Here is a 17,161-nt window from a genome sequence, read left to right on the forward strand (position 1 = left end):
TCTGATCCAAATTATGATTTAAAAAATGCATTATCCTGCACTTAATATAAAGGCCACTGGTCAAATATCTGCCCTACCTACCAAATGATACAGGTTATTCTGTAACACCTCAGTAAAGATAGATATATCTGAAACTTTAATGTCTTTACTAACTGTGTCCTTATTGATATTCATACAAATAAGAAAAGACAGATGCCCAAGCTGTGACCACTGAGACTCCACTAGTAACAAGAGTTCAGTTTGATTGGACTCCATTGATTACCTTCCCCCATCAAACCCCCACAGTCCAATTAACTTGTTTTTCTTCAACCCATACAGATGTGATTTCTTCAGCTGATCTTTCATGTGACATCGTACTGTAAAGTTTCTGAAAAGCTAACTGCACCACTTCCACATCTTTCCATCATCAACATAATAACTACATTCCTTAAAAAAATAAATAAGGCAACAAAACATCTGTAGCAAACATATACAGTTGTATTTAATGATCTTAGTTGAATAATATATCACATGGAAACATGTGCAGATGATTGAAAGTTTTTTAATACCACTTCAGGTTCAGTAATATATATCATGTGGGAACACTTACAGATGCCTGAAACAATTTTTAGTACCACTTCAGGTTCAGTAATATATCATGTGGGAACACTTACAGATGCCTGAAACAATTTTTAGTACCACTTCAGGTTCAGTAATATATCATGTGAGAACACTTACAGATGACTGAAACAATTTTTAGTACCACTTCAGGTTCAGTAATATATCACGTGGGAACACTTACAGATGACTGAAACAATTTTTAGTACCACTTCAGGTTCAGTAATATATCACGTGGGAACACTTACAGATGACTGAAACAATTTTTAAATACCACTCCAGGTTCAGTAATATATCACGTGGGAACACTTACAGATGACTGAAACAATTTTTAAATACCACTCCAGGTTCAGTAATATATCATGTGAGAACACTTACAGATGACTGAAACAATTTTTAAATACCACTCCAGGTTCAGTAATATATCACGTGGGAACACTTACAGATGACTGAAACAATTTTTAGTACCACTTCAGGTTCAGTAATATATCATGTGAGAACACTTACAGATGACTGAAACAATTTTTAATACCACTTCAGGTTCAGTAATATACCATGTGGGAACACTTATAGATGATTGAAACTGTTTTTTAATACCACTTCAAGTTCAGTAATGTATCATGTGGGAATGCTTGCAGATAATTTAAACAAAGAATTGTGTATGTAAAAAAGAATATATGAAGCACGCACCCACAATAACTTATAAGTAGCCTGGTTCTAAGCACATAGGTAAATAAAGGCACTTTTTAAGAGGGGAAACTTTTTTGCTTAAATTTAAATATACTTTATTAATAATACATATTTTCCAAACATACTCAAGTGTGCAACAGTAGTCAAGAAATGGGGAAGAAAGAAAGTTGTTGTGTGAAATACAGTTTTTCATCACACATAATGCTTACTTTGTTATCTATCCTATATTCTGATGATGACCCAGTCACAAGTCTCGTGAAACTAATTTCTGTACCATCGTTTTCACAGTATACAGCAGTGACACTTGCTCGTGAGGAGACTGGGGATCCTATAGGAGCACCATGTATGAGGTCCTAGTGAAATGAAAGAATTTACAGTCAAAGATAAAAACACTATGCTTAACAAGTAAACCTACAGCTAGTTTCTTTCAAGTTAGTGTAACTAAAACATAAGAACTAGATTACCAACAGCTCTGTTTTACATTAAGAGACCATTTCTCCTATATTCTCTTATTGTAACAACAATCTTTGGAACCAAATGTATGTTATATCCCTTAATCTCTGGAATCACGTGTAGTTTTCACTTGTAAGAATTTTGAAATGAGTATCTTTAATGAAATGCTTCAGACTTTAATATACACACCAGAAAATATTCAGAAGATGTGTGAAGACAAAAAAAACTTCATTAATTAAAATATTTTCAACTAAAAATAATTTTACAGTCAAAAAGACAAAAACTGTTTTCAAGATCATTGTCTACAATGTAGCATCTTTTACAATTATAATAAAACTGTTAAGTTTGAACCATCTTTCAATGTTTTTCTTAAAATAAAACAGTAATTCCTGAGACTAAATTTTTTTTACCCCAAGCTTTTTTACACGAAGACTTGATGTTTTCTCTCCAAGCACAAAGCTAATGGCATCCATGAAATTAGACTTTCCTATTTACAGAATAAAAAAATGTTTTTAGAATCACTGAAATATACATTGAAGTATTTTGGTCACATATGATTAGATTATCTTTTACAAAGCTACTAAATGGAAGTACAGATTTTATTATGAACAAATGTGCATAACATGAAACAATTTAAAACAGTTACAATTTTCAACCAATTAAAAACACTTAAGTTATTACACAAATTAATATATACTTATATTGAAATTTTTATCTAATACAATGTTTTCAGTCTAACTGTGAAATGAAAGGAAACTTTCCAATTTAGCTACTTATTAACCATTATATGAAGCATCATTAGCAATATATATTTTATTAATGTATAGTGATAAAAACAGTACTAATTCTCTGTATATACACTCAGATATGACAAATATCTACAATTTACATTTACAAATAAATTAGCGTCATGGTGTATCTTCTTAAACCATTCAATGTATGCAACAATTAAATTTTAACACCAAAAGTGCTTTTAAGTTTAACTTAAACAAGTTATTGTGATATAAACATTATACCTTAATAAATAAAATCAAAATGTTATTTACATAATAGTACTTAGTCTAGTAATAATAGTACTACATGTTACCGAGAGTTAGGTCCAGTATTAGTAGCAATATTACGTTGAGATATATAACAAACGTTTTAAAAAGTTTGCTGGATCAATGAGAGTGCATACTTTAATTTTTATGTTTTAACCCTTCAACAAAATTAAAATTGGGCTTAAAATTATTATGTTAGTAAAACTTAATTGTGCGTTTTTAAATTATAGTAAGTTTAAAATAGTTTTCGTTTAAATTTGTATCCTAATGTTTTGTGGAATTTAAAACAGACAAGATTTAATCAATTTATGAAAAGTTATCGCCAATGTTTGTCATTTTAGCACTGTTAAACAGCGGGATCAAAACTTTAAGCCTTACTAACGCCAAAAAAACATTCGTCTAAAATTAAAGTTAGGCCTAAATCAGAAACTGTCTTACCTGATCCATTTGGACCGATTATCGCTGTAAAAGGTTTCAAAGTCCCAATTTTCTGTTTTCCTTTATAAGATTTGAAATTGTGCACTTCTATATATTTTAAAAAACCCATAATTGTTTTTGATATACGTCATTTACGACATATATCGTATTAAAAAAAACATAACCTTTAAACTGCTCATGTAGACATTCGACGTAAACTAGTCTTCTTACAAAATGGCGGGAAGGTCAATAATGAAAAAACAACAACAAATAAACCAAAGAGCTCTTTATAATTCTAAGTTTCCGCCAAAAGAAGAGAGGAGTTTTTCGCCCCCCCCTATTTCTATTATGCGCAAATTTTAAGTAACGTAAAAGCTTTCGTCCAGTTCAGTTAACAAAATTTCAATAGTTAGAGAGATCATTTAAACATAATTTTGGAAAACACATTTAAACAGTATAATCAAACTGCATTAATATTTTACAGCTTAAAATTATATTGAGAAATTAAGTTCAGTAAATTAGAAAAGCCACACATTTAACACTTTTAAAAATGTATGTTTTATTTAGTTAATTGTTGCTTCTCACACACATGGAAAAGAAATTCTATAAAAGTTACTAAAACAATGTGGTAAATAATAATAGTAGCAATAGATGGCGCAATGTATCTTAGCTACTACTTTTTCTTTCCCTCCAGCAGAAATAAGCACTGATAAATACTGTTTGGTTGGTTGTCTGATACGAACCATTATTTTTAGAAAGATGCTACAAATAAGCACAAACAATTGTAATTTGTTATACATATTAATAAAAATATAAAATTTTAAATAGAAATATATAAGGACAAATACACATTAACGATATCAACACATATACAATAGACAATAATTCATACTAATAAATTGAAAATATAAACGAACGTCAAATATACGAAAAATAGATAATTACTGTTTATCATTAAGAAAAAGAAACCTTTCAATTTGTTACTGTTGAATAGTCTTTTCTCCTTCAGTGGCACCGCTTTATGTCTGTAGACTTTAAACGTTAGAAATCGGGTTTCGATACTTGTGGTGGGCATAGCACAGATATTTTTTGTGTAACTTTTTGCTTAACTACCAAAATACAAACCGACTATAATGGTCCTTCACTATTAAATCAAACTAAAAAGAAATATTTCTCTTATCTATTAGAGGGAATTGAACTCTACATTTTAGTGCAGTAAATACGCAAATTCAGCCACAGGGGAACGTAGTATAAGAAACTGAAATACGTTTACTTGTATCATTATTATGATAAAATAAAGAACCCATCTTCTTACTTGTTTATGTGATTTGATATTCTACTAATAGTGAACCTGTTTCTTCTATCAGTGGTAAATCTGTCACGAAAATGGAAATAATCAAACATAACATAAATTACACTAAACTTCTGTACCGATAAATCACTCCACTTATTAACCCAAAACGGCTCAGCAGTAGGTTTGAAGGCTCAAAGCACTAAAATTCACAGTACAATCATTATGTAATTTTGAGCTTAAACAAAACATATTTTCGTGTGAAATTCAATGTGGATTAATAAATTAAGCTATTGGAACTGTAATAGACTCTAAATACAATAAAATAGTGTTTATTATTTGTCACCATATCAAAATTCCATAAACTACAGTATAGTGTAAGGCCTGGCATGGCCTAGCGCGTTAAGGCGTGCGTTTCGTAATCTGAGGGTCGCGGGTTTGCGCCCGAGTCGCGCCAAAACATGCTCGCCCTCCCAGCCGTGGGGGCGTTATAATGTTACGGTCAATCCCACTATTCGTTGGTAAAAGAGTAGCCCAAGAGTTGGCGGTGGGTGGTGATAACTAGCTGCCTTCCCTCTAGTCTTACACTACTAAGACTGGTCGTGGATGAGTAATCACACAGAACAGCAAGAAAAATAAACAAGTATATAGACGACCACGACATCAAAAACAACAACCAAATAGCCCTCGAGCTATTGTGCGAAATTCCAAAAACAAACAAAGTATAGTGTAGTCTCTTCATGATGAACAACTTCTCGAATAGTATTTTTAATGATTATTTTCAACGATGTCGCTTCACGTAGCGTCATATCGGAGAAGTGGTCCTACCAAGCATCTCATGACATTGTTTTAAATTTGAATTGAACACTGACGTCACGTTTAACTTACCATTATCATTTTTGACAGCTGAAACGAAAATTATCTTGAAATCAGATACAAATATCGCAATCTGTGTTCTTATATGTGTTTGAATAATACAGTCGTGGATGAGTAATCACACAGAACAGCAAGAAAAATAAACAAGTATATAGACGACCACGACATCAAAAACAACAACCACATAGAATACCGAAAAATATTGCTACATCATTGGGAGTATGAGTTTCATAACACGTAGGTGAGGAAATGTACACAGCATGTCCATAAAGCCTAACACATAAGCTTAGTACGAAGGCACTGAAAGAAACTAAAACAAAGAGTTCAAATAGTCTAACACACAAGCATATTACACAACACTAAAAAACTAAAACAAAGCCATTGAAATAGTCTAACACACAAGCTTAGTAAAAGACACTGAAAGAAACTAAAACAAAGACGTTGACGTTAAAATAGCCTAACACATGAGCTTAGTACGAAGGCACTGAAAGAAACTAAACCAAAGAGTTCAACTAGTCTAACACACAAGCATAGTACACAACACTAAAAAACTAAAACAAAGCCATTGAAATAGTCTAACACACAAGCTTAGTATAAGACACTGAAAGAAACTAAAACAAAGACTTCAAATAGCCTAACACACAAGCTTAGTACAAGACACTGAAAGAAACTAAAACAAAGACTTCAAATAGCCTAACACACAAATTTAATACAAAACACTGAAAGAAATTAAAACAAAGACACTGAAATAGCCTAACATATAAGTTTAGTTCAAAACAAAAAAGACACTGAAATAAATACATTGAAATGGCCAAAAGCACACATTTAGTACATAACACTGAAAGAAACTAAAAAAAAGACATTAAAATAGTCTAAAATACAAGTTTAGTACAAAACACTGAAAGACATGAGATTGAAAGAGCATAACATTGAAAAGTAACACCAAAGCACTGAAAGTAGCTAACACCCAAAATTAAAACAAAGACATTGAAAGAAATTAACACAGAAAATTAACACTAAGAGAGTGAAAACAAAACAAAAAATAGAAGTGCAGCAGAAACTTTATCGAGACTTAATCCCCAAGAGAAGCAGACCCTATCTTCTGGGTGATATACCAGCCAGAAGTCGAAGATTTTTTTAGAGTTAAAACAACTCCTGCTATAGGTAAAGTTTGTTGTGTTGCGTATACTGTATGTTTCATCAGATAATTATGTTGATAATTACTAATTAACACATTACTTCTGCTATCGGTAGAGTAAAATTGTTTAAGAGAAATATGACAAATCATGAATTAAGTAAAGTAAGAGAAAGTGAAAAATTACAGAAAAAAAGTAAGCGAGATAAAATATTAGTAAAAATAAGATGAAAAAAAGAAAATAAATAATAGAAAATAAAACACTGGGACAAAGACACCAAATAATGGGGACAACAGCAGGAGGAACGTGAGACAAAGACACCAAATGATGGGGACAACGGCAGGAAGAACGTGGGACAAAGACACCAAATAATGGGGACAACAGCAGGAGGGACGAGAGACAAAGACACCAAATGATGGGGACAACAGCAGGAGAGACGTGAGACAAAGACACCAAATGATGGGAACAACGGAAGAAGGACATGGGACAAAGACATAAAATAATGGGGACAACGGCAGAAAGGATGTGGGACAAAGACACCAAATAATGGGGAGAACAGCAGGCGGGAAGTGAGACAAAAACACCAAATAATGAGGACAACAGCAGGAAGGACGTGGGACAAAGACACAAAATGATGGGGACAACAGCAGGAGGGACGTGAGACAAAGACACACAATGATGGGGACAACGGCAGGAAGTACGTGGGACAAAGACACCAAATAATGGGGACAACAGCAGGAGGGACGTGAGACAAAGACACCAAATAATGGAGACAACAGCAAGAGGGACGTGAGACAAAGACACCAAATAATGGGAACAACAGCAGGAAGGACGTGGGACAAAGACACCAAATAATGGGGACAACAGCAGGAAGGACGTGGGACAAAGATACCAAATGATGAAGACAATGGCAGGAATGATGGATAAAAGGAAAGTTTGTTTGTTTTTTAATTTTGCGCAAAGCTACTCAAGGGCTATCTACGATAGCCGTCCCTAATTTAGCAATGTAAGACTAATGGAAGGCAGCTAGTCATCACCTACCACCGCCAACTCTTGGACTACTCTTTTACCAACGAATAATGGAATTGACTGTCACTTATAACGCCCCCACGGCTGAACGGGCGAGCATGTTTGATGCGACGGGGATTCGAATCCACGACCCTCTGATTACGAGTTGAACGCCTGAACCCACCTGGCCATGCCGGGCCTAAAAAGAAAGCATTTTGTTTGTTTGTTTTGAATCTTACGCAGCGCTACATGAGGGATATCTGTTTTACCAATAAATAGTGGGATTGACTGTCATATAATAACACCTCCACGGCTGAAAAGGCGAGCATGTTTGGCGTGATAGGAATTTGAATCTGTCACCATCAGATTACGAGTCGAGTGCCTTAACCACCTGACCATGCCGGGCAAGAGGAAGTAAGTAAGAGAAAAGATGGATGAAAGAACAGAGATTGTACAAGAGAAAACATGAAACAATAGATATAATACAAATAAGAAAGTATAAACGTGGTATGTGGAGTAAATAGTTTAAAGACGAGAGAAGAACAAGAATCGAAATAATAACGGTAAGACAGTAGAATAAAGGAACTATAAGGTTGATGATATGAGAAACGATAGTAAGGAATGGGTGAAGTGTTTATAAGTAGTTGGTTCAAACTGAGTTAGGTATTTCTCACAAAAATACTGACTATGAAGATGTTATCCTACAAACAGTTTGATTACCACTGTTGGAAAAGTATTATACTGTAAGTGTCTTTCGTCATATGGATAAACCCGTTTACACTTTTGTTTTAGAAAAAAAAGAAAGAAACGAGAATCAACTTCAGGCACTCGAAATGTTCTAATCTTATATTCAATAAATATTATCTTGTTTATATTTTCTATTCCTTTGTCTGCACACGTCATGGGACGTAAATGAAGCAGTATTCGAAGCTTACTTGAATAAAAAGTGGATTTACGTCTTCTTAAAATTTTCATTTCATTTTCCCAGACCCAACTTGCGAAACTGTACTTAAACATTCAATCTGAGAGCTTGGTATTGGATTTGATGTTTTATCTTCATGGAATAAAGCTCCTAATCAGTTAAGGGTGTTACTTTAACGATTTATGGACACATGTTTCGTTTTATAAATATTTTGAATTGTAAAAATAACTTGAGTGAGAAATCACATTTTCTCTTTCAAAGAATACATTTAAAACAGAAGCCTGTTCCTTTTTTACTTAACCCAACGAATACAGATTAGGTCATTTGTTTGTTTTTGAATTTCGCACAAAGCTACTCGAGGGTTATCTGCGCTAGCCGTCCCTAATTTAGCAAATAATTAGAGGGTAAGCAGCTAGGTATCACCACCCACCGCCAACTCTTAGGTTAATCTTTTTACAACCGAATAGTGGGATTAGTCGTCACATAATAACACCCACACGGCTGAAAGGGCGAGTATGTTTGGTGCGACCGGGATTCAAACCCGCGACCCTCAGAAGTCGAACTCCTTAACACGCTAGGCCATGTCGGGCCCAAATTAGTTTATAAATACAACTTCACGAACTACATGTTTAAAAGTAGGAATTTTTTTAAATAATATGTAGGCTCAGCCAATCAGCAATTTGAAAAACTCGGTTTTTGTTAGATACAAGTTATATTCTAATAAGAAACTGGTGCTAAGTTGGGGGTTTTCTAATTCACATGGCATTGTATACTAATAAGTAGCTGGTGTTAATATGATTTGATTAATTAAGAAGGTGTCATATACTAATAAGTATAAGGTGTTATGTTTAAGTGATTAATTCAGGTGGTGTTATGTACCAATAAGTAGCTTGTTTATATTGAATTTACTAATTCAAATGGTGTTGTATACTAATAACAGCCCTAAATATAAAAATACCTGAAACAGGTCGATATGATAGCCAGGCTGTGGCATATCTGTAACACCTGGGTGATGGTACTGTTTAATGAGTGAGCTCAATAGAAAGAATCAATCAACACATTATAAATTAAAGATTAGAAGTATATTAAAACATGATTTTCATGTTGTTACAGTTCACAAAAACAAGAAAGTGTAACATGTATTCGCGACGTCACATATTGTTCAGTTGTAACAAGCTTCCACGCAAGTAGGAACTGGTCCATTTTTAGCGTCAGCACGCGCCTTAGTGATCGTTCCCACGTGTTTCCAAACCAATATAAAACAAACTGTAGACCCGACCAAGCAAACAGTGGAGGAACCTGGTGGAAAAGGTCTACAGCAGAAACTTCTCTCTGTTTCACATTTCAAGTAAGAAAGTCTACATAATAAGATCTATCAATCTTAAAACTTAAACCAGTCTGAACCAATGTTAAGGATATATGTACAAGATAGATTTAAATAAACCTCCAGATATTCACTTTTCTATAAATGTTCGATACTTACTGCAACAAATTACTGTTTTACTTGGTAAGGCTTCTGTGTTTGTTGAATTAACAACACACTATAAATGTTCGATACTTACTGCAACAAATTACTGTTTTACTTGGTAAGGCTTCTGTGTTTGTTGAATTAACAACACACTATAAATGTTCGATACTTACTGCAACAAATTACTGTTTTACTTGGTAAGGCTTTTGTGTTTGTTGAATTAACAACACACTTGAAATGTTCGATACTTACTGCAACAAATTATTGTTTTACTTGGTGAGGCTTGTGTTCTATTAAAAACACATTTCTATAGATACCCACATTTGAAGTTTCACAACGTAAATTACCGTCTTACATTTTCTATCAAAAATACAACACCAAATGCACGAGCTTGTGACACTTACCGGTTGTTCTCACGCGCAATAATACCTCTAATAAATTAGCTCCAGGAATAATAATAATTCCAGATGAAATAATTAAAACTATCATTAGAAGTCGATGTCCATCATAACCAGAAGTTATATAAATAATCACTATTACTAGAAGCCATTGGAGATAGTTTCAGTTATTAGAAGTCAGCATGTACAGTCACTATAAGTCATTATAGATAGTTTCAGTCATTAGAAGTCACCATGTACAGTCACTAGAAGTAATTACAGATAGTTTTAGTCATTAGAAGTCACCATGTACCGTCACTAGAAGTCATTATAGATAGTTTCAGTTATTAGAAGTCACTATGTACAGTCACTAGAAGTCGTTGTAGATAGTTTCAGTTATTAGACGTCACCATGTACAGTCACTAGAAGTCATTGTAGATAGTTTCAGTTATTATACGTCACCATGTACAGTCACTAGAAGTCATTGTAGATAGTTTCATATATTAGAAGTCACCATGCACAGTCTCTATTAGTAGAAGTCACTGTGGGGTCTTCATCACTATAAGTCATTATGGACAGTCTCTATTAGTAGAAGTCACTGTGGGGTCTTCATCACTATAAGTCATTATGGACAGTCTCTATTAGAAGATGTCACTATGGGGTCTTCATCACTGTAACTCATTATGGTCAGTCTCTGTTATTGGAAGTCATTGTAGGGTCTTTATTACTAGAAGTCACTGTGGACAGTCTCTGTCACTAGAAGTCATTGTACTAGTAGTCATCATGGACAGTCTCTATTACTGGAAGTCATTACGGGGTCTTCATCACTGGAAGTTGTCATGGACATTTTATTTAGTAGAAATCATTGCAGGGTATTCATCAAAGTAAGTAATCATAGATAGTCTCTGTCACTGGAAGTCATTGTGGAGTCTCCATTACAGGAAGTAATCATGGATAGTCTCAGATAAAAAGTGTGGGAGAAAAACAGAAAGCGGTGTTTTGTCCAAAAAAAAAAACTAAAACATTTTCACGAAAACCTAATATAAAGACACAAATTACGGTCACTAACCCTTAACTTAAATATTTTCAAAATCCGCCAAGAACTTCGAAACGTCTACTCGAAGCTTAGTGTATATATAAATTAGATCTAAAACGAGCTAAAAAAGTGGAATTTAAGCCAGCCCTCGTAAAAGTTCGAAATACTATATACATGCTTAAGACAAGAATGCCACTTCATAGTTTTGTTACTGGAGGACACAGACCAACAGAGCGTTACCAAGACAACTGACTTTTATATATGTATATTAGATTCTTAAGAGTTTTAAGATATTTTGTTTCTTACACTCCTGTATCAGATAAACCTGCGATAACAAAACATCAGCTTTTTGTCCGGTTACTTTATATATAATATTTCAGATATACTTTCGACTATGTCCAGTCCACTGATCAGTAACCTCAGGATTAAGGCTTTACGCAAAATACGAATCTAAAATGTAATTTTTTTGTATACCTGTGATTTAAAATTCGTAAAGGATTGGTTATGAGTGACGGAGTAAAGAAAGCACTTGCTGGCACACTTGTAGACAACTATTATATTAACTTACAAATGACATTTGACTTCAAAGTTCCCTCTTTAATATAGTCTCATTTTACCGTGGATCAACAAAGACAGGGTTAGTTACAAGGTTCAGTATCAGGCCTGGTTACAAACCAACAAAGACAGGGTTAGTAACAAGGTTCAAGATCAGACCTGGTTACAAACCAACAAAGACAGCGTTAGTAACAAGGTTCGGTATCAGACCTGGTCACAAAACAACCAACTCAGAATTAGTAAGTTATAAGGATAGGATTCTGACAGTTCTGATATCAATTTTCACTTATTGATTTTTCCACTTGGTTAATTATCAAAACGAAGATTGTTAAGGATACACAGAAACAAATATAAAGCGGGAAAAAGGATAACAAAACTCAGGCTTCGTAAATTGCAGAAAAATATAATTGTTAGTTCAATCAGTTCATTTATTTAAACAATTTGAGATTTTAATTTTTATAGGTAAGTAGTAAGTGTTACATGATTAATGTGAAGCTTTAAAAAAAACTACACTAGATGTACTTTTTCAGGGTTCTTGAAAGTGTTATATTTCAAAAGTAAATAAACCCAAATTAATAAACAGATATTTTTATGTCTTTCTTTTCAAGTTCATATATCATGCTGTGTTGTAGTCTACAGAGTGCATGATTCTTTTCGTGATTCGAGGTACCCTCGCGTCTTATTGACGTCACGATAGTACGAACTGCAACGTTAATAATTTCTTATGTGACAGATAACACACTACTGTATCATAGTGCGAATGGTTCGTACAAGTCACCCCTTTTGGCGGATATTGGCCCTCTTTCGGAGAAATAACGTAGGGCCGGACATGGTTTATTAATTTCTCATTAGGGTGTTGCAAGAACGCGCACCAGATTTGGAGGGACATGAAAAACGGTTAAATCGTACTACTGATTACATAATTATGTAGCCTAAAGAGTTAGCGGTGGGTATTGTTGATTAGCTGTTTTTTCTTTGATCCAGCAGTGAAAGGTATTCGAAGATATGCGCAAATACTTTGATACAAACAACATTAGTAAAGTTACACGTTAAGTGGCATTTTACATATCATATAATTACTTGAGGTAAGGTTACACGTTAACTGATATTTTACATACTATATAATTATCTGAAAGCTAGTTACTCTAACACTACGGTGAATTTGATTGGCTAGCTTTTGATTCTTGTGTATTAAAATGCTTACAGAGAGAGGAGAAAACATGGAATCTAAAATGGTTTGGAAAAGAAGAACATTACTGCAAACATAGTAACTCATTATAATTGGTATCAACATGTGTCTTTTCAGATATACCTGTCTCATTATGATCAGCAAATTTGCCTCTATGGTGCCATTTCTTTTCCTTGTGACTGGTGGGCTAGTTATAACACACTGTGTTAACCATGACCATGGTAAGTAATGAATACATAACGAACAGCTATCTATATCTATCAGTTTAAAATTCCTTTGTTATTGTCCGTTCATGAGAAAATATTCAGTGTCTACTAAGGAATCATATAGAAACATATTTATAATGTTTGTTGTTTGTTAAAAAAGCATATACAGACATATTTATTATGTTTGTTGTTTGTTAAGGAATCATATACAGACATATTTATAACCTTCTGTGTTTGTTAAGGAATCATGTGCTATCATTTTATCAAAGTCAGTGTCTGTTAAGGAATCATACACAACCATATATCATTACGTAACGTTTATTACAATTTCAAATAGGCTGAACAGGAGTTGCCTAGCATGGCCAGGTAGTAAGGGGTGCTCGACTCGTAATCTTAGGGTCACGAGCTCGAATCCCCGTCATGTCAAACATGCTCGCCCTTTCAGCCATGGGGGCATTATAATGTGAAAGTCAATCTCATAATTCATTGTCAATAGCGTAGCCCAAGAGCTGACAGTCAGTGGTGGTAACTGCCTTTTCTTTTATCTTAGACTGCTAAATTAGGGATGGCTAGCGCAGATAGTCCTTGTGTAGTTTTGCGCAAAATTAAAAACATACAAAGAAACATTTAAAAGGTAGCTAGCTAGTTCTGTGTTCTTCATTTTTCGCATGTTACACGCAGAGTTTTTCACTGTTGAAGTCACGTAACGTTTACGTAAAAGTAATGCCCAATGTGAATTTGCTGAAGCTAAACGTTTTGTAATGTTCGAAATTTATAAACGTTTCTAGTCAAATAACTAAAGTTCCCTGTTACTAAGAATTAATCACAGTTACCGTTTTCGAAGTTTATAGCACACGAACTTTTGCAAATCAATAACCAGTCCTGTCTCTCAGCGGGTTGCGTTGGTTATATGAGGACTGTTTCTTGAAATTTCAGCTGTCGCAACAATATAAACGATACACCAGCGTTTACGATAGACATACACTGTTGATTCTTACCCTCGATAATTTTTTACAGCTTTTGTCGATAGGTGGGAGTTTCGTGGTACAAATGTAACGGTATAAGTTATGCAAGTTTCTAACTATAAATTTAACACAAACAAGCATCGATGTTAAAATATATATATGACAGTAACTCTATCAGAGTGTACATTAACCGATCATGTACAAACATGTCCATTATGTGCTGTGTCTATTAAGGAAACACACAACCATATGTATCATGTTCTATGTCTGTTACTGAATCATGTTTGCTGTTGGTTCACTGATACATCTGTCATAGTTTACTTTAACTGTGCTATGTTGATAATGACAGATGTCTCCGTCTGTAACGTTGAGATAATGTTATAAAAATAGTTCACGCTAATGGTGTGTCCTTGTCTACTTCTAGGTGTCCCTTTGGATCCATCTAGTGACCATTACTTAAATCTATATACTCTCCAGCCCTTTCATCGCATCTTAAGACAACTACATCCAGGTTACAAAATAGGTGTGCTAACTCTCTTTTACACACTGCCGTTTACTGACATTAAACGGAAACCGGTGTTTCGTGACTTTGAGATCGGTTCTGAGTTTCTAGGCAAACGATCAGTTTCTAAAGCATCTAGTGGCTTAAGCGGTGCCAAAATATTGGACAAAAAGATGGGCTCCGAGATTCTCGGCAAGCGCACAAATAACTTTGAAAACGAAATTAAAGACGAACTAATTAGAACGACTGAAAAGAAGCGATTGAGGACGGAGTTCATAGGAAAACGTTCAAACGATATTGAAAATAAATTTTTCTTCATCGACTTCTTATCAGATCTCCAAAACAAACGCACGGGACCAGATTTCCTCGGCAGAAAAAGACGAGAACTACACCACACAGCATCAAGCCACAATGCCTCGTCAGGGGGCGCTGCATTTACCTAGGATAAGGAAGTTTAACATCTAACTGTTTGTTAAACAGCTGTTTACAACTTAAAGAAAACATTCGACTTTCAAGTATATATAGTAAAATTAAATAATCATATACAAATAAAGCTATATGAATAAACAAAATCATGAGGAAGGACTGCATTAAAAACAGCAAATCCCAACCTCTGATTAATTATATTATAACCATAAAATTTTTAAGTCATAAACCAAAACACATTAACATAAAATAACGCTTCATATTTTTAAAAAAGGATCCCAGGTACAAGCTACAACGTGGGATTATAAAATGTATCCTAGGTATTGGAGGTGACTGTGAATGTAGGGCCAACATTGCGTTGGGGATACACCGTCTATCAATATTAACCTCCAATTTGCTAGTCTCACATAAGCAAATTAGAAATTAGGAGAGCGAGATGTGGGTGCTCAAGCCCACAACGTCGCACATCTATATCATCCTTTAGTGCCTGCAGACTGTTCTCCCAAGTTAAAATAAAAATAAGAAAAAGATAAACATAAAGATATGAAAAATAATAAATAGATAATTAAATAAAAAAATAAAAAAGGTACTACCATCTGGGGGGTAAGTAAGATAAAACTTACCTCTTGAAGTTAGCATTTCTGTCCCCTATATGGTAGAAGCACTAATTAACACAACATCAGTAAAGTGATAGTTTACTGTGACTGTCGTGCTATTATATGCGGCTTAAGGTGTACATCCGAATAAAGTAGTGCCAAGTTCTTATTTTTAACTAAAAACAATTTTCAGTAAAATTTATTTACTTTCGCTTTCTTTGTATTTATTACAGAATAATTTAATAATTTTATCTAATTTTTATTTACTAAATCTATTAACTATTAATTTTTGTATTAGTATATTAACATCATTAATAAATTATTCCAATTTATTACAGATTTTACAATATCTGAATAACTGCGAAGTTATAATGTTTATAATAGATGAGTATGAAAGGAGGGTAAACAATAAATTGAAAAAGCAAAATCTTTTCTTTTATCAAAAATATTTGTATTGATATCCTTTTCAGTAATTACCTTAACTTCAAAATCTAAATAATTTGTATCTGTATTAGAAATTCTAATTCTGTTGAATAAATGGTGTCAATAACATTATATTGAGAATTATTTATGCTAATTAAATCATCAATATATCTCTAAGTAAAAGCAAAAATATCTGGATTTACTTAAGTTTCAATAAATATATTTTCATAGTAATATCAATATAGATTTGCTACACAAGTTGAATAGTTAGCTCCCAACGGAACTCCTATCACTTGTTTAAAAACCTGTTTATTGAAAAATATAAAATTATTATAAATACAAAAACTTATATCTTTTACGTTTTTATATTTTCTTTTTTCCAGTTCTATAAAAGGATAACAATATTGTTCTATTAATGAATTTAAAATAAATATTAAATCTTTCAATGGTATTGTGGTATATAATGTTTGAATACTATTTATCTGGTTACACTTCCTCAGACATTCTAAAATAGTTTGGTTATTTTTTATTATCCAAAATTTATGTCTTTTATTGTTAATACTTACATTTTATGGCCAGGTGGGTTAAGGCATTCGACTTGTAATTTGAGGGTCGCGGCTTTGAATCCCCTTCGCACCAAACATGCTCGCTCTTTCAGCCGTGGGGCCGTTATAATGTAACGGTCAATCCAACTATTCGTTGGTTAAATAGTAGCCCACGAGGTGGCGGTAGGGGGTAATGATTAGCTGCCTTCCTTCTAGTCTTACACTGCTAAATTAGGGACGGCTAGCGCAGATAGCCCGCGTGTATCTTCTCACAACAGTCTGCAGACAGTGAAGGGTGATATAGATGTGGAATGTTATGGGCTTGAGCACCCACATCTCGCTCTCCTAATTTCTAATTTGCTTATGTGAGACTAACGAATTGGTGGTTAATAGTTTTAGTGAAAAATTAATTCTTGTAAACTTTAAACAGGCTATGCTGCTAA

General features: G+C 33.7%; 2 protein-coding genes across 2 annotated transcripts in view; one reads left to right on the forward strand and one right to left on the reverse strand.

Annotated features, from left to right (window-relative positions):
• Positions 1–3,449, reverse strand: part of LOC143240690 (structural maintenance of chromosomes protein 1A-like) — a 30,233-nt gene extending 26,784 nt beyond the window's left edge. Inside the window, exons 1-3 of the mRNA XM_076483547.1 lie at positions 3,219–3,449; positions 2,151–2,227; positions 1,497–1,640 (exon numbers count right to left, since the gene is read on the reverse strand). Coding sequence (XP_076339662.1) covers positions 1,497–1,640; positions 2,151–2,227; positions 3,219–3,327 — 330 coding nt within the window. The 5' untranslated portion in view covers positions 3,328–3,449. The remainder of the gene's footprint in view (positions 1–1,496; positions 1,641–2,150; positions 2,228–3,218) is intronic.
• A 6,247-nt stretch (positions 3,450–9,696) lies between these two features.
• Positions 9,697–16,264, forward strand: LOC143238823 (uncharacterized). The gene is made up of 3 exons (XM_076479384.1): positions 9,697–9,778; positions 13,173–13,276; positions 14,651–16,264. Exons 2-3 carry the CDS (start codon positions 13,189–13,191, stop codon positions 15,169–15,171), a joined length of 609 nt encoding a protein of 202 aa, XP_076335499.1. The 5' UTR covers positions 9,697–9,778; positions 13,173–13,188; the 3' UTR covers positions 15,172–16,264.
• The last annotated feature ends 897 nt before the right edge of the window (positions 16,265–17,161 follow it).

This window comes from Tachypleus tridentatus, chromosome 13 (assembly GCF_004210375.1).
Source record: "Tachypleus tridentatus isolate NWPU-2018 chromosome 13, ASM421037v1, whole genome shotgun sequence".
Lineage (NCBI taxonomy): Eukaryota > Metazoa > Arthropoda > Merostomata > Xiphosura > Limulidae > Tachypleus > Tachypleus tridentatus.

Coding starts and splice junctions, on each gene's coding strand:
- LOC143238823 (XM_076479384.1), top strand. CDS start 13,189: ATGATCAGCAAATTTGCCTCTATGGTGCCATTTCTTTTCCTTGTGACT. Junction 13,277..14,650: donor CTGTGTTAACCATGACCATG/GTAAGTAATGAA, acceptor GTCTACTTCTAG/GTGTCCCTTTGGATCCATCT.